This window comes from Mycteria americana, chromosome 18 (genome assembly GCF_035582795.1).
Source record: "Mycteria americana isolate JAX WOST 10 ecotype Jacksonville Zoo and Gardens chromosome 18, USCA_MyAme_1.0, whole genome shotgun sequence".
In the NCBI taxonomy this organism is placed as follows: Eukaryota; Metazoa; Chordata; class Aves; order Ciconiiformes; family Ciconiidae; genus Mycteria; species Mycteria americana.
The window spans coordinates 3,790,934-3,815,823 of NC_134382.1; the positions used below are offsets into that span (position 1 = coordinate 3,790,934).

At 45.7% G+C, this 24,890-nt stretch overlaps 1 protein-coding gene across 3 annotated transcripts in view; it reads left to right on the forward strand.

Annotated features, from left to right (window-relative positions):
- Window positions 1-24,890, forward strand: part of PAX7 (paired box 7) — a 101,296-nt gene that overhangs the window by 35,260 nt on the left and 41,146 nt on the right. For all 3 annotated transcript variants that reach the window (XM_075520271.1, XM_075520269.1, XM_075520270.1), the window contains exon 5: window positions 14,479-14,678. In XM_075520271.1, coding sequence (XP_075376386.1) covers window positions 14,479-14,678 — 200 coding nt within the window. The remainder of the gene's footprint in view (window positions 1-14,478; window positions 14,679-24,890) is intronic.

Sequence of the window (24,890 nt, forward strand, 5' to 3'; positions counted from 1 at the left end):
TTGCTGGATGGCATCTGAATGCTCTGCTTGCTGGTTAGTAGAGGGGTCTGCCTTGTTACTGCTGCTAACAGCTCCGGGGTTGTCCAGCAAACTCATGCAGCCCAAGAGCTTGCTCTCTCTGGGATTTTTGAAGCATGAAATGGGAATCTTTAGGCATGGAGGAAAGTGTTGAAGTAAGAAGGGCAGGCTAATCAATTACTTGAATAATGTGTTAGAGCTGCAGGTGATATTCAGCAGAGTGATGTCTTGCAAAAAAGTATGTTTTCACCTAACCAGGAGTTTGGGACTTGATACAGGAGTTACGCAGCACATCTGGCAAGGTGCAAGGAATCAGACCAAGTCATTAATTTTTTTTTTTTGCATTATAATCTAAAAAGGATCAGCCAGTGGATCCAGCAGCCACCTGGGAGCCAGGACATCCAAATTTTGTTTCCAGTATTGACTCAGACTTGTAGAAATGAATTTCCACCATCTAGTTCCTCCTGCCATCGTTTGTCCATGTTTGCTTTGGTATAGTGCAAACCCCCCGCCTAACCCTAGTTATGGGCTGTAGGAACTACAGAAATACAAATAACAGTTAATACTGTTTCACACTCTGAAACATAGAGAATCTGGACAATTCAGACAACTGCATTTTTGAAGTGTTTCAAATTTCAGGGGGAGGTAATTTCTTAATTTAGCTAAGCCAACTTACCCTGTCCCAAGAGGAAAAATCTCCATGCTTGCACCCTGAATGTCCTCAGCGTGCAGAATGAAATTATTTACCAGCTGAAGAAGTATGAATATCAAAAGGTTCATTAAACATTCCAGCTAATTTTCTCTGGTCTGTAAAATTTGGTTGGGAAGAAGGGGTGGATGAAAGGGGTTAGGCTTTTGCATGGTCAGTGCTCAGCTTTCAGAACTGTACATGGCGTGGAACTAACTTACATATTACCGGGCCCCTTGAAGGGTGAGTGATTCTCATGTGGGCTCATCAGTAGCTGGAAAAATATTTTTCCTGTGACACTTTGTGCACTTGCTCTGTCTGTTCAAGCCGAGGGTGAGAATTTTCTTCTTCTAACAACACTTCACTGCTTGGTTTTCGAGTAGGTTTCTTTGGGTTTCTGACTTTTTTTTCAAGTGCGAGTCGTTAGTATCTATTTTATTTGCTGATTTTACTCAGAATCTGTTTTTGTTAGCTGCTAGTGCCAGTCCTACATGGAGCTCATGAGATGTATTTCACATGCCCGCCACCTTGCTGGCCTGACTGCCAGAAATTAGCTCATGCCACAGGAGACTGCATGTGTCTGTGCAGGTCCCAGAGAGCCAGACACAAAAATCCTCTCCTTTTTGCGCAGTAGTAGTCACGGGGGAACCAACAGTTTGACGTTAGAGACATCACGTCTCTAAACAACACAGTACCAACTCTTGGCTCTCTTGATTTCTGTGACTGGCAAAGGGCACACGGTCAAAACTGAACTAAAGCAAGACCAGAGGCCTCTGCAAAGATCCCAGAGCCATTGGCCACATGTGGGAGGGGAATCAAAAGATCCAAGGGCTTTTCAGTGTCTTCTCAAATCACAACTTCATGTTGAGATGAAGCTATTTCTTAATGGAAAAAATTCTAATCAAATAATTTGAAAACAAAGCAAGAGTTTTCATTTTAGGTCAGCTGAAATGTTTCTACTACCTTAGATTGAAATATTATGATTCTTTATTAAAAAAAAAAAAACACAAACAGCCCAGTCAAACAAATTATTTAAGGCTCTCCTGAAACACTCTCACCTCCCTGCATTTGGGGGATTTGACTGTCAAACTGGAAAACTCAGGATCTGCACAGTTCTGAGCAGGATAGATCTAGTGGTAGAAATACCTGTCCCCATCTGTGACTGACAGGCTAAAACATTACTCTGCACATATTCAGTCTCTCCATCTGGTAAGAGCAGAGCTCTGCTGCACATATCCTTCTGGTTTAATGATGGTGGGAAATGTTTTTGACTTTGCTCCTCATCTTGAATTCCTAAGCAAGAAGTAGTTGTGAAAAGTTTCAGCTTATGCTGTGTGTCTGTCAGGGCACAGTTGCCTCATAGGATCACAATCCAAGAGGAAAAGAGATCATTGCAAGCTCCTGAAAGATCCCTTGTAACATTTTAAAATACCTAAAGAATGAAGTCATGTATCCTGAGAAATACTTGGCAGATAAAACCCATAGCATATCACGCATATATAGCTATCTGCCTCCTGAAAATACTCCTCTATAGGGCTGGAGACTTTGAAACTTACTTCTGTCTTGATCGTGGCCTCATGGGGCAGTTGTGTCCTGCCTTCATCAGGGCTAAAGGACGTGTTCAGCACAGCTCTGCTCTGGTGGTGGGATTGGCCTCCCCCCCCACCCCTTAAGAGGAACTGGCATCTGAGACTCCCAAGTATTTAATTTGGGCAAAATACGCTCTAACCTTTACTGCAAAAATAGAACTTCAGAGCTGTGGTCTGAGTGGAAATGGAGGCTGTGGACATTATGTAGTCTTCAGAGAGCCTAGCTTGGCTCTGAGCGTAACACAGTTCAGTTCTCATGGAGTGAGCTGCCTCTTATTTCAGCTGGGCCTGTTCACTCTGGAACCTAGTGATGGAAATCGTCAGCAGAGGACAACGTTTTGTAGCCAGTGCTAACAGGCATGAAAGAGCACCAGTACTTCTATCACGATGCTGTGCCTACTGTTCTGGGAAAGCATCTTATTATAGTGTCAGAGTGACAAAAAAATTGCTACTGGGCTTCAGGGTCCCATCAGCAGAACAGGCACTTCTGTTGCCTGGCTTGTCACTCTGGACTGGAAATTTTGCTGGCAGCACAGCTGAGGCTGTGTCACTGATGGATGCCTTTGAGCGCCATCATGTAATAAACAGCAGTGTGTCAAGAGGTAGTATATTTGCTCACTTGTGCCTACACTACACCTGCCCTGAAGCAAATGTCGGCCAAGCAGGAGGTAGGACATAGTATCGAGCAGGTGAGCACAGGTTCTGGTTTGGCTGTCAGGCTCCTGTCCTGTTTGGTTCTTGAAGAGAATCCCTGTCCCAGGACCTGCAGTAGAAGCTGTCATACAAGCCTGTATGCCTCTTGTCCTCACTGGTGGTCAAGAATAAAAGCAAAAAGATGCTGAACAGTTACTGAGACAGCAGGTAGCAGATCTGTAATGGTGTCTCTTTTTTTGGCTGCCTTGTCCCTAGCTTGTGCTAGCGCAGCCCCCTCGCTCGTCGACCTCGTCTTGCTCTGAGCCACCTCCTCCCCCCTCTCCACCCCAAGCTTATTTCCCGGCCGCTGGAGGTTTTAATATTCAAGCCGTACCTTCCACATGAGCTGTGCTGAAGAGTTGACGTGTCGGAGTTTATTGATATCACATCGGGCTGCGCAGGGCTGTCAGCTGCACATTCAGCCTTTAGCGACCCCCTAAGGTGCGGGCTCTGGCAGCTCTAAAGGAATCTGCACAAAAACGCCTTTTTGTTTTGTCCAAGGTGAGACAATGCGAACAGGGCCCTGCACCAGATGACAGGGCTGATAAAGGACCAAGCGGCGCAGGGATATCTTTCTTTCTTTTCACTCCTTCATTCAATCCTTCTTTCTGTCACTTGCATTCTCTCCTCCCTATACTTTTCTTTCTTCTCTTTCTTCTCCCGGCTCGGCTAGCAGAGAGCAGCAGAGACAAGCAGAGGGGTTCAATTGCAGGCGAATGTCACAGTCCAGCTTCTCAACACATTTTCAGCGGCAGCCGGAATTGCTGTTGCCCAACTTGACGAGGGGCATGCTCTGTTTGCAGGTCCTTTTCTCCTGGAGCTCTTTACGGTCACATACTTTGGTGTTTTCTCCGTGGGCTGAAATTAATGTAAAGCTGTGAGTGTTTGTTGTGTTGGGGGAAAAGTAGGCAGGGGAGGGGTGTAAATACGGGGAGAAAGACGGAGGAGCCAGCAGAGGAGCAGTAGAGAGAACAGGAAAGCAAGTGGAAGTAGCAGTGAAGCAAGAGAGGATGTGTGTATATATACACACGTTTGTATGTATATATATTGTGTATGCATATATGTAAATAAAAAAGCATAAGGACACAGGAAAGGGAAGGAAGCAGAAGAGGGGCAAAAGAATCTGACGTTCTCCAAGGACAACTGCCTTAACGACTTTTGCTGCATCCCTCTGTTTTCACAGACACGGTAGAGGACAAAGTAAAGGAAGCAAAGTGGTTGCTCGTGCCCGCTCTCGCACACCTCTTGGCTTCAGGCAGTCGGTCTGACATTCAGATAAATGAAGCAGGGCTTGCAAACAGCAGGAGGAATGTGTTTCTCATGTGTGGTTAAGTGGTCTCTGGTGCCTCATTCTCACAGGCTGGTTTTTCAGGATGGGGAAAGGTTTATGAGGTTAAATTTGTTTATCTTTCCTGAAAGAGTCTTATATTGAAAGGTCTTTAACTTGATGTATCCAGCCAGGGAGGCCCAGAGCTGGAACAGCAGAGGAACTACAGGACAAGATTAAGGGCCATTGGCAGAGCTATACAGGAGTTTAGGATGAAAATAAAAGAGGGTGTTGCAAATTGGGATGGAGGAGCAATGATAGAGCTGTGCAGGGACCCCAGGGTAAGAATAGCAAGGCAGCTATCGGCCAAGATTGAGATGTGCTGGCAGAGCACGTGGGGCCCAGAACTGGAACAGAAGGGGTGGCAGCACTTCAAGTACATGAGCAGAGCCGTGCTGGGACAAAGCCAGGGTGAGCAGAGGTTGTCACAGACGAGAAACTGTGAAACCTGGATTTGTGCGCCTCGCTAGGATGCTAGACATCTGAGATGGCATGTCTGTGCATACGTGATGTGCTGATGAACACGCTACACCAAGTGGATTCCAGCCCAGAGCTGGAGAAAGGTAACGTTTGCTTAGGTATCACCCTGTGGTGCTTCTTGCTCAGTCAGCTTTGAGAAAATTACTAAGTAAAAACTACTGGAGTAGATTAAGGATGGGGGATTGGGGCTGGCATAGAAGAGCACATGTTTCTCAAGATGAGAACCGACGTATAAGGGCAAAACTGCCCAGAGATGCCTGTCATCTGGCTGGGGTCAGTTCTGAGTCTCTCTCCTGTGGATCCAAGTGTTATTTTCACAAAGGTGTTTGAATAGTACAGCATCTTTTCTATTACAGTATTTGTACCTCTAGGCACCCTCGGGGTGTGGTCGTAACGCACGTGAGGAGTGGTTAGATATTGTGCTCAGAATGAGGAGGCAAACTGGTGTAACGGGCTCCTGGAGGTTCACCCCCTTACTACAGTGGCTGCGATGTTATGTACACTTGCTGCTGGGGGAAAATGGGCAGGGCTGGAGCACAAAGAGTGGGATTACAGCAAGCTGGGCATCACCAGGGTTTCCTTGCATCTCCTTGGCCCCCAGCTGGAGCTTCAACCCGGTTGAGGCATGGCATGAACTCGGTGGGTGAGAGTCAGGGACTCAAGCTGAGCACCGGGCAGAGAGGCTGTGTGCTGACTTGGGGCCATTCCATATTGCTGCCCCAGGCAAGAGCTAAGTACCTGTGCCAGGAACAGTGCTGAAACAACACACAGAGTACCAAACTAAACATGTACGTTTAATTTTGCCCTTTGGTCAGTCACCTACTGTTTTTTCAACCCCAGGTACCACATACACACTAGTCCTTCTTGCCTGGATAAAGGGCCGGGCTTCGTACACTGCAGGCCAGGTAATCTGTCTTGGGTTTGCCTGCTTCTTTAACTTGTAAGTCAAAGCAGTTATCAGAGGATCAGATCTCCCATCCTTAATGCTAGCAGGCTTCCAGCATCCCGGGTACCTATGCCCAGTTGTCCTGCGCAGCTCAGACCCTTGAGTGGGACGTGTTTGCACTGCTCCATCAACTTCCCTGTGTCTATGAGAAATTCTTTTACGGGAACTGGAGAGATGAAGCTGAAGAGGGAAGAAAGCAAAAAAGGGAAAACTCCAGAGAAAGTGAGCAGACCTTTTCTTCTCCTTGCCTCTTTATTCCCCCTGTATCCCAGCTGGTCTCCCTTTGCTTCCTGATTTTGGGAGCACCATTGATGCCTCTCTAACTACATCGTTTCAATGCAAATAGAGGAGCCAGCAAGCCCTTGCAGTCCCTCTCGTGCAGCCCTCCGCTGGATCCTGCGCCTGCCACAAGCACGCGGCTATGAATATTGAAGTGAAAAGGGGGCCTTTTATGGACTTCACAGATGTGCTGGGGAGTTGGGGCAGGCCTCATTACCTCGGGGTTCTTTAAAAGGCCAAACAAAAGCCAGAAGAAAGAGTGTTAGGGGTGGAGGGGGCAGGGAGGCGAGAACTAGAAAAAAGTTGAAAGAAAAGAAAAGACGACTGGAGTTGATGGATATTCCATCTGTTTATATTCAGGCCAGTGCTGGGAATTAACAAAGGCTGTTGGAGACGTAGGCTCTCTTTTGCCCTCCCTCCCTCCCTATCTTCCTCCAAATGTTCTGGATGATTTGGTTTTGTTCACTACTCGCAAGGAACAGAATATGTTGTGGTTTTTGTGACCATGTGTCTTTGCATGGGGGCACTGCAGCTGGTACCTACGTTGCCAGACCCTGATTTGCGGTAGGATTTGTTGGGGCCCTGATGTCTCTTACTACTTTCACATGCAGAGTAGATGGAGCCTCCGGGGCCAGATCCCTCCACCGAGATAAATGAGTACAGCTTCTTGGCTTTTACCAGAACTGCACTGGTGTATGTCAGCAAAGGAGTCTGCTTGGTCTACATGCGTGGCATGGATTATGAAAGAGCATCTGGTTAGGGATGCAATTTCTTCCTCTTTGTGGGCTTGGAAAAGCCCTCATCTAGTTTAGCTTCCAGCTTCAAGGCAAAGGTACGTCCCAACCTGAACGGAGTTACCTGGAATGGCTGCAGTTGATACAGAGAGGAATGCAGAGAGCTGTTGGCCGTGTCTTCACTCAGTGCAAGTCCTCATATTGGCAAGAGGCTTTTGGTGATGGATGACTCTCCCAAGGAAAGGAGGGTCTTTCTAGCTTTTTCTTTCCAAAATCTTGTAGTGATCCACTTGTAGTTGTGCCTATGAACCCAGCTAGAACTGAGCCCAGAAGGCTAAGGTATTCGTTCACGGAGATGTAGGGATTTTATAGTGGAAAATGCAGGTGAATTTTGTACCTCTGTGTGTCCCAAACTGGCACTCTAACCAAAGAGAAGTTTATATTCTTTTGTTTAGAGGCATATATGTGTTTCATGGCCAAGTGACAGGTGAGATACTCCTGTATACAAGTTTTCTAAAAATCCCAAAACCAATCCATGAGTTAGGAGGCAAATTCTGGCAGAGCTGGGAGGAAAGTAAGTTTTGAGTGAGTGCTCAGGGAATTAGGACAGCCAGAACCAGGTAAAACTTAATACGTTGCACCACCTTTGAGTCTTCAAGCCCAGCATGTGAATGTGGGGCTCCTCCTGGGTGAATCTTTGGGATTCAGACATGGAGGAATCATCGGATCCCTCGTTCCAAGCCAGAACAGGTTGTGTGGTTCTCACCGTGGTCATCCTGCTGGCTGGCCGTGTCCCGTTACTCACGTGTGGGGAGCTGTGCACACTTTGATACCTTTTGCATACGCTCCCTTTTCATCCATTAAACCTCCAGCTTTCCTTTCTCCTTCCTTCCTACAGCTTCTCCTTCCACATACGATCTCACTCATTCAGTAGAGATCTTGACATGATGAGGGAATTATCCCGCTGTGAAACACCTCTCTCTTTGACCCCCCCCCCCTTTTCTATATTCACCCCAGACAGACAGACACACACACACAGTCTCTGCCTCCCTGTTCAAGAGCATCAGCTCCACTGTGAGTATTATTTCCAGGTTGTAAAGCCCATAATGGACATTACCTCAGTCTGTAGTTTGGTTACAGCTGGCGAGTTCAGTGCCTGAATTAAAAAAAAATAAAATAGAAAAATACCCAAGCCTTTACCTTCTAAGGCCCCCGCACTAATGCTTTGCTGAACACTGCAGTCCCCAGCTGAGCTGTAAATGACTTTTTCATTTTCCTAGGCCTGCTACCCGGTCTGTTTGGTATTCAAGGGCACCCCACCAACAGGCACTATCATTCTGCTCGGGCCGAATTACTTGATTAAAACGCATATCAACTATTATGTGATTCGTTTTCTGTCGCTGCTCCACACCACAGCCCTCTAAACTATGTTAAACTGTAATACAGCTGTGCAGGCACGAGCAAATGCTGGAGAATGGGGAGTTTACAGGTTGGAAAGGGGAGGGAGGGGGAAACCCAAGCTTTATTGTATGTGCTGTGTCGATTATTGGTTTTTTGTGTCTGGGAATGTGCTTGGACAGGGGAAGGGGGGTGAGAGATGAATTTGAAACACCTCTGTCCCCCTTTGCAGTCCCACCTGCTGTTGAATAGGTTTGGAGGTTAGCGGGGGTTATTCTGTGCACACATATGCACCTCTCTCTCATTGTGAACTCAGGACTTCATCATTTTCCAAGAAGAGGGAGAAAAGGGTGTTCTGGTTTTCATGTTGGAAAGCAAAATCAAGGCAATACAATTCTGTGCCTGCGACGCTGCCACTGTGTCGCCCTGCTCTCAGGCTTTTCATAGTCTTGTTTGCATTTTGATGGGTTTTGTTTGCTTTCTGCCAGAGGGAAAGGCAGATGCTAAGAAGTCAGGGAGAGTTTCAGCTCTTGCTTCTGAAGCCGTTAACTGCAGGGTCCAACACAGGGGACATGCTCTCTGAATAAATGGCTGCATCTTGTTCATACCGCATCCTTTTGGGGGAGTAGAAAGTGTGAGGTGTGCAGTCCCACCCTTCCTGCTCCATTCTGGTCCACGGCAAGGATCTCAGATACAATATATTTTATTATTTCAGGCCCTCATGACAAGGTACCTGCAATCGGGAGGCATTTTCACCTGTGAGATGGGTACCTCCTCACTGCCTCACAGCAATGTGGCTCCATTTATTAAGGCAATGTCAGGCAGCAAAAGCATCACGTGGCAAGTGAAGCCTTCCCTTTTCAAGGTCATTGAGAGACTCTTTAATTGTCCTCCAGCATAAAATAACTTGAAGCTATTTTATGTACCTGAAGTTCAGGTACATATGGGACTGGACAAGTACATTTATGCAGGGGTAGCTGTTGGGGCCACCAAGCACGACAGCTTTGGTGGATGGAGAGCATTGAGAGGAAGGGGGGACCTGGTGTGGGGCTGTAACGTGGGGGTGCTCAGATCTTGCTGGTACCTTCAAAGTGAGATTTTTCTTACTTCTCTCATGCCGTTTTTTCTTACTTCTCTCATGCCGTTAAATCCAAGTTCCCTTGTGGCTGCATTAGCTTCCCAGCCAGTCACCTCCAGATCTAGTTTCGTGGTGTGTTGCCATTGCTCCAGCAGCGTCTGGGTGAGCTTGCTAAAACCAGTTGCAGCACAAAAGGTGCAGTTATAGCTAAGCCATTCACAAAACCATTCCCTCCCCCCTCTTCATCTCTCCCCTCCAACACACATTTAATTTTTAGGATGGTGCAGCTGGAAGCAAGAGAGAAAGAGAGAGAGGAAATGAGATGAGAAATACTGCAGGAGAGAATGTTCAGCTCCCCTTTACCCTCTAACAAAATCCGATCCCCACTTTAATGAATGCGTTTTCATGTCTGGTCCTGTCTGCCAATCCTTCCAGACGGCACCAAGGTGCTTCAAGACAAGGCAGCAGGTCCTTGTAGAGCATCAAGGGCTCAGTCTGAGCCTGGAGGGTCTTGTTGTGGCCGATTCCACCTAATCCTGTTGATTAATTTAACTCCAGGGCTAAGAGGCACCCAGAAGCAGTGAATGGAGGTGGAGAGGAGAAAGGCGGAGGGGGAGGAAGGGAAATAGAGGAGTAAAGGGAATGGGGAGAGGGAGGACACGTCCAGTCCATAATTATGGAGGGTTTTTCTTGTTCCTTTCCTTGAGCCCCAGTCGACTTCTATTCCTTTCAAACCCCTCCAGAGAGCTCTGCCCAGCTCTTGCTAATTGCACCCCAACCTGAATCGGCAGCATTATTCAGGAATGTGAGTTTGCGGGCCATAATTTACACATTTCCTCATGCTAGAATGGGTCCCAGGACAAGCCCAGGCTTATATTTGTCACCTTTCCTATGCCATGCTGCACACGCACCTGCACTCATGCTCTGGCTGCACTCATTTCCATGGGGAGAAAGAACCATTTTGGTTTATTCAGTTTTCCCAGCTCATCCTCCGAGAAGATGTGGGACTTGACATTGGTCCATACAAACCTTCAGCAAGTCCCTTCACACGGTTGTCTCTCCTTTTCTGCACGAGCTGTGTTGTATCCCTGCTCCAAGAAGGTGCCTGTACATTTGAATAGCCCTCCCTGAGCAGAGGGAAGTTCTTATGAATTTTCACACTGGCAACCTTGCTTCCATTCCCATCATGAAGCCTATGTCTCTAAGAGTATTGCAAAGCAAAGAGACTTCAGCAGTTTGGGTTTTTTCTTTCTGAGCTACAGAGCAGTTATGCTAAATAATAAAGATGGAATGACTCTTAAAAAAATAAAATCTAGTGGGATCAGTGTGTGTCTCCTGTAATACACATACTTTTCTCTTAGTTTTTCCTTTTCTCTGACTTGTCCTCCCGTGAGATTTTTCCCTCCATTCACCTCTCCATTCTGTTCTTTTCTGTCAATCTTTAGCCAGTACGTTATCCTAGGGGAGCTGCGTATCGGACAGCTAGCTGTTTCCCATCCTTCATCACAACTAGTGATTGCTAAGCCACACAAGAAGCTGCTGCTAGATATTTCTCCACCTTCATATTTACAGGGTGTTCATTGCTGTCTGTGCCGAGTAAGTGTAAAATGCTCCCAGCACATGCTAATGATTATTTCTATGGCAATACCCCCGTTGTGCTGGAGGCTGCAAACTGGGATTCTCCCCCTGCTCATGCTGCTGGCAGTGCCATGCATCCATTTTTCACACAGGGATGTGTGGCAAAAAATGAAGTGTTCAAGTTTTGGATTAATCCCCCTGGACTTGCCTAGTGAGGGAGTCTCCTTGAGTTACTCCTGCAGCTTTGTAAAACTTATTGTAGTACAGAAACTTTGCAGAGATTATGGCAGTGATTCGTCCAGCAGGGTTTCAGCTGTTTAGGAACGGAAAAGACCTGTTAGATCCTCGAGTTGCATCTTAGGCAGGTAAGGGAGACTGTCCCCTGATAATAGGAGATGCATTAGATAATAGGCTCGTACCGCAGTCTGTCTCAGCTGAAAGACTTTCTATATTATTTAATGAATCTGTGTCTGACAGCAGCAGCTGCATCCTACTAAGGCCAGCTGGTTCCAGACATGCCCTGGGATTTTTCTTGCTCTCTTGGTTTCATCTTTGTAGTCGGGTTGTTGGAGCCTTGAACTTGGCACGAGGAGCTGTGGCTTCTTTTCCCAGCTTTGCTCCTGACTCACAGGGTGACCGTAGGTGGGTGACTTCCGCCATCCATGCCACGGTTGTAAAATGGAGATAATGCCAGTCAGGAGCTGTTTGGAGACTTGCGGATAGAAAGTGTTATGTCAGTTTATATTGCCAGGTTTGGCTCTCTACCCTTTTAACCCTGTAGCCAGCATGATGACCAGCACAGTTGTTGGTGCTGCTGTGAGTAGGACAGATTGTTACTCATGACAATTAGCTGTCCTCTCCCAAAACTTTGTGGCCAAATCAGCATAAAGCTATTGAAGAAAGTTTGGCTGTTTTCCCTTCCAGGCTTTTGCAGCAAAAAAAGTGAGCAAAGTGAAGTGTGGGAGATGAAACATGTTGCAGATCCTTTTCTAGACTGTTTTTTCCTCACTTGGGGAGATACTGGATCCCAAGTTTGTTGTATATTATGTAAGCAGTTGGACCAAGCAAGTGGACGAGCTGCAGGTAGCTGTTACAGCATTGCTATCAAGTGGCCAAGAGAAGAGTTAGATCTTAAAAAAGTCATTTTGACATTGCTGTCACCATAGTACTTGCCAAGCAGGTTGGGGCTTTGTTGCACCAGGTGTGGAACATGCTGCAAATGACAATTCCTGTGCTAAAGAGCTCACAGGCTGAAAGTTGCTACTAAGCGTGCTTATTAACGATACAGAAATGCATATTTACTATAATGAAATATGCTCAGCTGCAGAGTTAAATGACATTTAACTTAGTATATTTTCCTTCCCCTTCCTCACACTGGCCCTCTCACATCCTGGACCAAAATACACCTCCATCCTTATTTTTTTTCATATCAAGTATTTCCAGAAAATATACTAACTAATTAAATCAATAATAGTCGGTGACTTAAGTGATTAACTGAAAGAAATTTACTGTATGCTATAGGTTTCCAGATGTGCTTTTGCACAGCATGGTACTTCAAGGTCCAGATGTGTTTCTACCTGCCCCGAATCATCTGGGATCCAGATGTGGAGGGCTGCTATTTTCAAGTACAGATGTTCCTTTTACACCACTTGAGACTCTAGACCTTTCCTGAAAATAGACATAACCCAAAAGCAAGTTTAGTAACAAATTTCTGCTATGTACGGTGAATCCGTCTTTAAAATGTGGGACAGATGCTGCTCCTCTGTAGTCAACAGGGAATTTCTCACTGACTTCAGTGAGAAATAAAGGGTTCTTGATTTAAAAAGGTGAATGTGTGTAAAGACCCTGTGTATTGGTAAGCCAGAGCTAGAAGAAGGGAAAACCTCTTAAGGTGATGCGTTTGCCCCCAAAACAAGCCACCCACTCCTCTGCAGCAGTTTCTCTGACTCCAGCGCAACTGTAGTTAGCTGAGTTCTGACACCGCATCCTCCCTGTGAAGCCCCAAGACATAAAAGCATTTTTGTATTGCACCAAGCTGAATGCAATGGCATTTTGTGGTGATCTCAGTATAAACAAGTGAGCTCCGATGGGATATTTGCCTCATACTCCTCAAACTGCCGCCACTCTCGAGCAGCTGTTGGGGAAGTCACAGCTGCCGTTCCCAGCTCTGAAAAGAAAAAGGCAGATTTTTGGGTGATGATAGTATAGGAGCTGAACAAAAAGAGAGGACTGAGAAACACTATTAGTAACTTTAGGGAACTTTATCATCAAGATGAGCATATGAAAGTCCTGCTTTAATCCTAAATTAGCAAAGGTTTACTCAAGAGAAACAACATTTCTCTGTGAGCACAGTGTTTAAGCAGATTCTGCCTCTCGGTCTGTCTGTGCAGTTATTCTGAAAGACAGCAGTCAAGCTTGGAGGGGGAAAAAAATGAGTGCACATTTAATGAGTCTCCTACTTTCATGACAGAGAAGGAAAAGGTGACAGAGGCCAGATCTCTCACCTAGCTGAAAGGTTTCATATATCATATTCTTCCTTCTCTGCTGCCATGAACCAGTGGCACATTTTTCACTGTCCCAAAGGCAGACATAAAGTTTTGGCCTGGCTGAGATCCTCCATACATCAACATCTGCACCACAGGGAACCGATAACCTGCACATCACACATCTTTGAAACCCAAGCTTTGCTCCATGAGAGGCCTCTGGCAAACACTAGAGCCACAGCTAACGCGGCTCTCGGCGTGTCCTCTCTAAAATCCACTGGGTCTGACTGTAGACTTGGTGAATATCAATGCAGTGCCTTCTGCTTTATCTCCAGACAAAAAAAAAAAAAAAAAAATCAAAACTGGGCTTACTTATTCCGGCTATACTTATTTGGGTTTGATAAGGGCCTCAGGAGGCAATAGATGTGGTCCAGGGCTCAAGGCAGGGAGAGGGGAAAGGCAGAGTTCCAGGGCAAGTGAAGGTGGAGGAAGTAAGTGACCGATTAGACATTGGGAAAGGACTTTCATGACATCTTATTGCTGTAGGAGTCTGGCCTTGTGCAGAACTCCTGCTGAAGTTTGGGAAGTTAAGAACTGTATCCTGTGGACAGCCCAACCCAGAGGTGAGGCGGAGTTGGAAAGGTTTTTCCCAGCTGTAAAAATTCCTAATATTTCTTTTTTTCTTCTTGAGGTGGTTTAAAAAAATTGGAATCTCAAACACTGATACTTGACAAAACACAAGAGGAAATTAGGCTGCACAAGTCAAAGCATTGTGTGCTGAATTTTTTTATGTGCTCATTTCAGCTTCTACATCTTTTCAGTGTAAAATGAGCGGCTGAAACAGTCATTTCTAATAAAAAATGGCAATTTCTTGAAATAAGTCAAGAACTGGAAGTTCTTTCACTGTAACAATTTGAATAGTGGACTTCGAACCATCCTTTTCCTGCAAACAGTTCTGATTTTCATAGGTTGTCTTTGTACAATGTGGGAAAAAATAATAGTAGGAAACTACAGAAATAGCATAAAACCGGTAGATGTATTGTACGTAGACAGAATATTTGTTTCGATGGACACCATCACAGTAGAACTGAGATTACTTTGCTGGGCTGCTTAACTCTTCCAACAGCCTTTCTCCCTATGGCTCTTTGACCACGCAAGCCTCATGTCCCATTTCTTTCCCACCCCAGGTAACAGGCTGGATGAAGGCTCTGACGTGGAATCCGAACCAGACCTGCCTTTGAAGCGCAAGCAACGCCGCAGTCGAACCACTTTCACCGCTGAGCAGCTGGAGGAGCTCGAGAAGGCCTTCGAGAGAACCCATTACCCAGACATCTACACGCGAGAGGAGCTAGCTCAGAGAACTAAGCTCACCGAGGCCCGAGTTCAGGTAAGGACTAGAGCCAGTGCATGGCAAGTCAGCCTGGTGGCACGGCTTCTTGTTTACCTTGGGGAAGGAGACGGCAGTGCTGGGGATGAGGGTGTTGAAAGGTGGTAATGTGGATGCACCTCTTCTCTGGGGCCATGTTCACAAGGATCTGAGCCTTCGATCTAGTTCTGCAGATTCCCACGTTCCCATGGATTTGCAGATATGCCATTTGGATTTGGCCCGTTGCAGAGGTACCAGCTGGAGGGTTTCCATTCAGGTTGGGACCAGGAGCCAAACTTTCCCTAACTTGGCAAGGCATTTAGCTCTCTGTTTTCTGTTGGAGGAAATTCCATTTGCCTAGGAGGAAGCAGTGTGTATGTATGTTTGTATTTGGTGTTTTAGGAGAAATCACACCATTTACCAACCTCGCCCAGGGGAGCAGATCATATTTTGCAAAGTTTGCAAGTTCTGTGTGTGAATTTTCATAAAACTTTTTTTTCCTCGATCTCCAGAGAGCACAAAAAGGGCGGGGGGAGGGAAGAAGAGGGGAGGAGCAGGAAGGGAGGGTCTGGAGCCGGGGGACTCTGACATCTACACGATTAATAGCCCTTGTGGGAACTCCACACAGAGACCCTTATGTCTTCCAGATAAAGGCTGGGTCAGCAGTGTGTGCAAACACGCAGAGGGATAAGGAGTGTGAACAGATCGGGGGGTATAATAGAGTCCCTTGGGGAACGGGAAGGAAAGGGGGAGGGATTGGGGATTGTGCTGGGTTAAAGAAGTGAAATGGAGACCCCAGCAGTCCGTCCTCCGTGTGGCCAGTGCGATTAGGTTTCAGGCTAAGCACAGGGGTCTCTGTGCACGCAGCCGAGAGTTGAATTGCGGGTGCTGAGAGGAGGGAAAGAGTACTCCAGGCTTGTGACAGGGAAACAGTCAGTCAATTAACCAGCTCCTCCAAAACAAAACAGGCTTTTTTTTGCTCCACGGTTCTCAGGATAATGAGCTTGATGTGCTCGCTCAGAAGCCAAAACCGCCAAAAGTTTTTGCTGTTTTCCCCCAGCTGTCTGGGAATGGACATTTCCCCCCACACCTGGGATGTTCACTGCGTAAGGACTTTTCCCATTAGCCTTCTTTCCCAAAGAAGTGCTAAGCCAGTCAGGAAACACAGCTACTGTGTTTTCCTGAATCCATCATCCCTCAAGATGTGGGTATGGAGACCGCAAAAGGGAAATCTAGCAAACTTTAAACTCATTCTAGTTTTGATCTTAGCCAAAAGACTGTGCCAGAGCGTTCAACAGTAATAGCGTTAATTTGCTAGCCATCTAGGTTCATAGACAGATGGAGCTTGGGAAAGTGGCTAATTTAGGCAACTAAGCTACCAAAAGTTGGAAAGTGTAAATTCCCCCATTTTTGCTTTGCATATTCTGTTTCTAATTGGTCCTGCTTGTTGTGGATGGATATAAGGAGGAAATAAAAAGGGATGTTTCTGTGGCAAACAGATGAAAAAAAAGGAGTTTCAGGGGAGAACAAAGTTTAGGTAACACCTTTTTATGGGGTGAGAGAAACCTGCGTTGCATGAGCTGTGATGTGGACATGCTGGGAAGGAAGGGAAAAGCCCTGAAGTGCCAGGGAGTGCAAAAACTAGAGGCAGGTTCTCTCTTTTCCAAGGCGCTCTGACCTCACTGTGACAAGGCTTGGGAGAAAGGAGGGAGGTGGAAATAGAAAGGGAAAGCCTAATAAATAAATAAAGAGAACCTTTCCCTCGTCTCAAGCTGTGATCTCCGAATCCTCCTACTTGCTCCCAGGCAGCTTGCGTGGAGGTTCCTGCCAGGGCTCTAGTAGCAGCTGTTCTCCGAGGCACATTCCTGATGGCTTTCTCATTCCGACATCCTGGCAGAGTCAGCTTCTTCCCACCACTTTTAAGCCTGCCGCCCCTTGTAAAATTTTCTGGATATCAGAGCAGATCTTTTACTGGCTCTCGGGACCTACAAACATTAGTCAATCAAGTTCTTGTGGAAAAAAAAAGCAAGCCACACACGCACACATCCACACATGTACCCATCCAGCAGGGAATCTTCTACCACCTTATAGTCTTACTCCTGTCTCAACAGCGTTTTTAAGGCCAAGAGACGTGCTTTGGATTAAAGATGGCTGTAATAACAGTAGGGCCAGCTGAGACCAGGCTTTCTGGGTGTTAAGGGCCATGCCAACATCTACCCATCTATCTTGTCCCCAAAAGCTTATCATGTTAACATGTGAAATGGGAGGCAGACACATGAAAAGTATTTTGTGACCCGTAGTCACAAAAGAGACTTGAGAGCAGCCTTCGCTGCTCCTCAATGTCTGGTCATTGCTTCATCCATCTTCTGCATCTGTGCCACTTGTCCGCTGCGCAGCCATGGCTGGACAATCCCTGGATCACACCCAAGTCTCTGAATCACAGCTCAGGTGTTGCTATCAGTCTTTCTTACTGTGTCGTATATACACAACATCCCTGCACTAGAATCCCATTTTGCTAATCACCGTACAAGCGCTGAACAAAAGCAAGCGGGCCTGTCTGTCTCTTTGCTTCTTTCTCCTCCTCACCTCTTTGCTTTACCATGTGAAAGGTGAGCTTACCTAAGTCTCATTCGTTCTCTCTGATACCTGAGTATTCACATACCATAATCTCTTCCACGTGAAAAGCTGATAGCTCTGTTAAACTTTATTGGCAGGCCTCAGAGTCTGGCTGGTCACGCAGCTGTCCAGCTAAGTGGAAGTTTGACACGTTGACAGCTAATAAAATTCAGAAGCTGAACAACAAGAGGGGGTGGTGGTGGTGGGGAGCAGTTCCAAGCTCCGGTTTCTCATCTGCTAGGAAGATCACGGGAGGGTGAGCAATATTTTTGCAAGGTCACTGCGGTGCCTGTGTGGTTGAGATGCAGGATTCCAGCATTCAGACTTCAACACACCCAAAGGTACGAACCGTTAAAAGGTTAATCCCAAATTGAGCATAGCCAGGGACAAGACTGCCATGGATTTCCGGAACGATCAGGATTACAGTGCCAAATCCATGCCCAGAGAGGCCACCAGTGGAAATTCCCACTGACTTGTTTTTGTGCAAGGCAATGTCTTGACTCATGTGTCCACACTAATTGTCGAGTACTGAACAAATTCTTGCCCATCTGCAAGCTCCCATTTCCACCCTTCCAGAAAACAAGCTGTTGAATGCCAAGCGTTCATGGATTTAAAAATTAAGTCTAACAGCTAAGCAATTCACTTAGCAAATTTAATGGAAGCTTTGATTTTGATCTTGAATGTATTTTGGGTTTTTACACCAGTTTTTGCAATTATCTAACTGATGATGTCAAAGTTTTTATATGGAAAAAACCGCTAAACAGGATTCTGTGATAATTTTGAAACTTTTCCCCCTGGCATTTCTAGAGAATGGACATTTTATAGAACAGCCCTTTTCTCACAAATGGTTTAGCTTTGTCAGTACAGTGTTTTTGAATAGGAAAATAGTTTTGTCAGGAAATTTTATCTGGGTGTGGAAATGATTTCTCAAAGCAACGCTAATGTCAAAAGAGACACCAGGTACATCAGTCATGGGTCTAGGGAGCTGAACATAATCCTTCTCCTAGACAATCCCATTTATGGATCTGTGTTGCATTTTTAAGGCTAGTTACCAACAAACCCCAGTGCTTATTTCTGTTGTTAACTTGAACAATACCAACAGAAAGGAATATAAGGTAAAACGAAGCGGTGCATATGCCCAAATTGTCCTCAGGTCAGCACTGCAATCCCAAGTCACTTAGAAATTTGTGCAATGAAAATGTTTTTCACAAATAGACTTTGGTGCATAGGTTCCCACACAAGGATCCTATCTCCATTTTCCCTGGTGCTATAATGAGTCAGATGTGGCAGACTCCAAAGTATTATCTCAAAAAGCTTTCCCAGAAAACTACCAAAATTGTTCCCAAAAAATAGATGGGAGCTTTTGCTTCTCAGCATCACCGGCGGATGATTCAGATGGTCGTACCACAGGCAGCTGGGTACAAGCAAGTGTACCACTAGCAAGTACGTTAATCCTAGTTCCTATGGTTTGGGCAGTGGGTGCTTTCTGGAAATAAATAAGAAGCACAAAGGGGTGGGTGCGTTGTGATGCTGTTGTCTATTATTAATCCCCAGGAAATTCCATGCACCGAGAAACTGTTATTTCAATAACAAAATTAAACTAGACAGCAGGAGTCGCAACCCAATGCTTTATTGATCATTTTTATGATGGATACCATTGTGATTTCTGCCTGGGAGAAAATGGATGTTTCATTTAATAAAAAGGCTCAGAGCAATTCTGTCTCTGAAATCTCGGTGCATTTCTAGGCTACTCACATAATATGTATTTTATGACACAGTTTCAAACTGTAGTAAACAAACAGCCATATTCTAGATCATGCTGCAGTGGCTCAGACATGCCAAGTGGAACACCAGAAAAGAAACTCCATTCAATTTTGCTTGAAATTTTTCACAAAGCAATTCTGTTCTCCGTATGAAGAAGCTGAAAACACCATTTACCAGCAGTAGTCTGCAGTCTAGTTTCCAGAAAATAGATGGATTTCTCAGGAACTTCTCAAATATCTCTGTTGTGTGCTAGTGGGGACCCCAGTGCTCTTTCACTAGCTGTCACCGTGGTCAAAGGTCTATCCTGTTCCTTGAGATGGTGCTTTTTGCAGATGAAGGTATTATATGAAGGGATGGTACGGCGGTAAGCAGGTCTCCCCCAGCTCTGAGCATTAACTTGAGTCATGCAAAGCTGCTGGAGCCTAATGCTGTTTGCCTGGTGTTTTGCTTCCCAAACTCTTTGAGATGCGTCCAAACTGGCTCTTCTGAGGCAATCCCCCTCCCTTAAAGGTCAGCTGAGAATGTTTTCTTTCTTCCTGAGGGTCCGACTAGTTTACATTTCTTGTGAAGAGGGCTGCGATGAGGTTATGACACAACAGCTGCCCTGTGTTTTTGGCAGCAGCCGGGGCACTGAGAGGCTGTGCAGAGGAGCCGGCAGTTGGGTCTCTTGTTGGCAGAGGCTGGCTTGGCACGCTTGTTTTGCACGGCATGGGGCCAGCCGCACTCTCGCACACCGGAGCGTCCAGATAGACAGCCCACGGCAAGAACAGCCCCTGGCACCGCAGCAGCCGGTCCGTGAGAACCACGGAGGCCCTGCTGGTGCGTGTGCCCAGGCACGTCGAGAGACCAGCGGTGCGATGCCAAGAGGCATCCAGCTCCCGGGAGAGGTCGGGGCGAGGGGAGTGCGCGGTTCCAGCCAGCTTAAAGAAGCGGCTCCGCAAGGTAAAGCCAGCAAGGGCTGAGTGCAGCTGAGATGGTGAGGGGGGTCCAGATGCTTCCCCCTCATGTCTCATGGAGGTCTTGCTGCAGAAGGATGTTGCTAACGAGAGAGAGAGGCCGGTTGCAGTCTTGTAACATTACTTGCTGTTTGCTTAGTGAATTGGTGCTCAATGTCTCGTGGCATTGCTGCTGTTCTTTCACATCTCTTCAGCCTGAATTAGAAACACAAATGCAATTGGATTCAAGAAAAGAGTAACCCATTATATGCTTGCCCCAGCTAATATGCTCCAAATAAGCCTTCAGTCCACCTACTAGTCACATAAAAAATAAACAAAAATAACCTGTAAAGTAAATTACCAGGTATCCAGACTGCAGCGGCAAGTCATTTTCCACCTGAACTTTGGAAAAGCCAGAGATGATCTCTTAAAATTGCAAGCACGTCCTATGTCCGTATCTAAGGGTTTGCTTAGAAAAGCATCAGCACTTTTGGTATTCGTAGTAGAATTACAGTAACCAGCCCCCTTGGAAATAGAAATGTCCCGCTGACGGAGGACATAGTCCCAGCTATGTAAGCCTGAGGGCATCTTGCTGGAGAGAGTCAGTGCTATTTCATTAAGTATATTATACTTCACCAAAGATGAAAATGATAAGCCTAATCCTGTAGTCCTTCTAGCAAAACATTGGTTGAAATCAACAGGAATTAATATAAACTTCAGGACTTGCAGCATAATTTGACAAGAGCAGCTTGTTTTGTACATGTGGGGCAGGGAATCTGTATGAAACAAATGGAGAAATTTATGACAGAAGGTGCTCCTTTGAACTTCCTGGCTTCTGCAGATAGAAGAATCCATTCAGTTCAGTAAAACATGATTTTTAGATAAAATTGTGGATTTTTGTGTTGAGATGCAAAACCTGGAACGGACTTTTTTTGATTGTCCTATTCTGCTTTTCTTGGTCCGCTTTGGACCAAGGAGCGGAACTGTCAGCCTTATGGTTGCAAGCTGAAAAAGGGATCCCCTAAACAATGTGGTAATGATCTGATTTTCTTACAAAGGAAAAGAGGGCCCAGAGGCCAAAGCAATGAACGAGATCCCAGTTCCTTGGATGAAGCGGTTGTGTATAACACTGCACACTCAGCTGGTCTAAATGGAAGTCAGTGAAGTTGCACTGATTTATAGCAGCAGTGTGTCTGTCCCATTGTAGTAAAAACAAATAGGGCCTCCCAGAGGTTTTATGAGAAGAACCTTTATCACAAAATTTCCAGTCCAATGAGGGCGTGGACCAAAATATTTCTCATACACTTTGCTCGTATGCCCTATGCTGAATCGCTGATTCTAGCAGAGCCACCACCCAGTGTGTGCCCGGTAAAGCGAGCAAGTGTGCCGTTGCTTCGAGCAGCCAGCATGCGTGGCTCTCGCCTGCTCTCAATCTCCCCAGCTAAGGAGGCTTTCTGTTTGCTGGGACACCAATTAAATAGATTCTGTTTGGTCAACAATAGAAAATGTTTATAAGAATCAGGAGGAGGGTTTGCCAGGGTGTTTTAATCTTTGAGCCACTTCCCCGTAGTGCTTAAGCTATTTTTAAAAGCTCGTAGTTCTTTCTGTTGCATAGAAAATCTTGATAGTGGGAATTGATGTGCTGCTGGTTTGCTGTTAAAGCCCAGCCTATCTCTAGCCAAACAATAGCAGCAGGAAATCTACTCCCCAGCATCTCATTCACCTCAGTGAGGTGTGAACATCAAAGCCTGTTCCGAAATGTTTAAATGCAACTCTAACACCAGTAAGACTTGGCTGTCTAAGAAGCAAGTGTTCAAGTGGAGAGAAAGCACTTCATAAAACACACTACCTTGCAGCTGCTTTCTGACAGCAGTGAACTCATCCTAATGTCTTTCAGCTTCCGCAAGTCCCATTCATCCTCCAACATAGGGTTTATAAAGAGATAAACAGATAAGTAAAACAGAGGTTTTATTTTAAATTTCATTTTATTTTAACAAAATTTCCTCTGACAACTGAAATAATCACCAAGAAGCACAGTTTGTAAAATACAGAGCTGGAAAACACAACATTTGCTAACAATCATTCAGCATCCAATAGCTATTTAATTCAATGATAATTTTTTTTTAATTATTTGTAAATCTTATTAACTTTTATTACAGTAAGGGGTAAAGCTGCATCACTGGCCAGGGTTGGATTTGGAGCTGCAAAGCCATGAGTCCAAACCTAGGCTTAGGATGTCTCAGTGTGAAAGTGGACAGATCTATCCCATTGCTCCTGCCTCCTGCTTCCCTGTCTGGAGTATGAAATCCATTAGCAGTTATGTAGTGTTCATACTGTGATGATCATTTAAAGGTAGAGATGGCCTTTTGGTTGAGGAAGTGTTTGTGACATGATTAATTCTTAGACAGCCACTCAAATGTTAGAAAGAATATTGTGAGAGTAAAGTAATCAATGTCACAATCAAATATTTCACTGCTAACAACGGTTTGGTTTTTTTTTAAAAAAAAAGTGGTTTGCAAAAAAATCCTCATACCACAAACTGTTTGTGAAATTCTTCAGTAGATTGTTATAAATAGCTAACACCTTCAGGAACTGGGATATGCCAGGAGAAATATAGGCTAAATTCATTGGATAATCTCATTTGTGAAGAGTCATTTGTTCTGCTCCACTAACCTTGTTTAATATTTATCTTAACCATATCACCCAGAAGTGACAGAGGCTCAGCGTTTTAGGCACTGAACCAAAGCGTCACTAGATACAGCCGTATCCCTACACGTGCAGATAAAAATCTACGTGCCTAAAACCTGTGCACTCTCATGGGCTTTTTTTTCTTGTTCATTAAAGAATTATTTCAGTAGCCTCAATGATGCTTGTATGTCTCTGATGTCTGTTTTTCGCACTCCTCAGCACCTGGCAGAGGAAGCGTACTCATCGCTAAACTGTTGTACGGACTTACAGGATCCCATCGCACTGTAACATCTCAACCCTTTCCAGTCTGGGAGGGCTGACTCTCAGCACCATCTGAAAGAAGGCATTTGGATGGAGCAATAACTATCCCTGGTCTCTCATCACTGTTGCTGCTAGAGTTCCTCTCTAAAAGCCTTCTGCATCAGCCTCCTGGGAAGCCCAGGATTTGCAGCATTTATGACTAGTGTGGACAAGGCAAGGCACTGCAGGGATCTGCTCTGGTTCAAAGGAGAACCTGGAGAGGACCTGATCTGGCAGAGTCACCTCTATGCAACCTGGGGAGGGACCTCATCTGACTTTGGTGGAATTTTTGCGGTGTGCTTGGGCCATAAATGGCCACGTGACTCTTTTCCACCTGGTTTCTGCAACCTCTTGGGCCTGTGAAAGCAAACACATGTTGCATCTCTTCCATTCTGTTGGAGAGCAAAGGCACAACTTGGCTTTTCCATCCCTGTTTCTATTTATGAGCTCATTTATCCCATCTATCTTTCTCCAACATCAAGTCCTGATTAGGCTGAGCAGGAACACAACAGGCTTTCTTTCCCACAGGAGGCTCTTTTTGACCTTCCTTTCCTCTCCTTGTCTGACAAATTGTGGGAGCTGACCCATATCTCAGCGGCTGCGGGGATAATTCAGTCCAGCCCCATCCTGGCAGGCAGCTGTCTCTGCAGCCCTTCTCCGCTGCTCTGCTGGTTGAGAACAAGTGGCTGGGACATCTCGGGCTGGCCGTTGGCAGCATTGGGTGCAGGCATTCAGGTTAAATAAGAACCAGTGCTAACCTTTGCCCCAAACCCAATCTGGCTGGGAGGATGGGCTCTTCTGAAATCAGCTGGTTCTGCAAGGCAGACAGTGATGAATTGGAGAGGTTTCTTAGTCTTGCTGTGCCTCCCTCTCCTATCTGTGAAGGGGATGGTGAAGGTAACGGATTGAGTGATATTCTGTGGTGAACATCTAGCATTCAGGATCCTTGTAGCAGCATACTCGCTTACATGGCACAGTGAGGAACTCTGGTCTTATCTGGGCCCTGGGCATGACTAGAACATGAAGAACCTTCTTAGGTATCTTCTTTTAAGTTATTTTCCATGAGGGCATTCCTGTATCTATCTGCTTCCCCTCAGTAGAGCTGAGCAGTTTCTATAATGCATCTCCTGTCTACTTAACACATTCTTTGGAAGATAATTCACAGGGACAAAAGCCCCAGATGTCTTTAGCAGGTACAAACGGTTGTCTTCAGTGGCCTATATTATACTTCCATACCCTTGGAAAGCAGCACGTTTACACAGCGCAGGATCTCTTTGCTATGCACAGACAAATGGTCATGAAGAACTTGTCTTTTTAAGAAAAAGCAGGTTTCTGACATGCTGTTTTTTCAGCTCTTGGGTTCTTCACACAGCCCTTTTCCCAAGTGCTGGCTACGTTTGTCCCAGCATAAAACTCCAGTCGTACGATCCAGCCCCAGCAGCCTCTAGAAGAACGTCTCCACAGGCAGACCAGCAGCTTCAAAACTTCCTCCTCTTCCTCATCTTCTTCCCACCAGTCTGGTTTTAGCAGCCGTAGCCTTCACCCCAGGCTTAACATGGTGTAACAGGATCCTCTGGCAGGGGGAATCTTTAGTGGCTGATAAAACCTTAACTGTTGTGAAATGAAAGCAGGTTCCCTTTGAAGTACGCCTCGCATTACAGTTAGATGCTCTAGCCTCTATATTTTAACTACCAATAAAATGATTTATAAGCATAAAGGCCTGAGCCACCTTTAAGGCGGGGGAAGGGAAAGAATTGCTAACGTCATTAGCTGGAATGTATCTTCTTTTTTTCTGTGGGTTATAAATAAGGGGCAGAATCAACCTGTTTGGGCCATGAAATGTCCCTTCCTCTGCACGGGAAGATAAATCCTATCAATTTCTTTGTGGAAGGTTTCAGTGTATTTGTGGCTCTGTTAGGAAGCACTACGT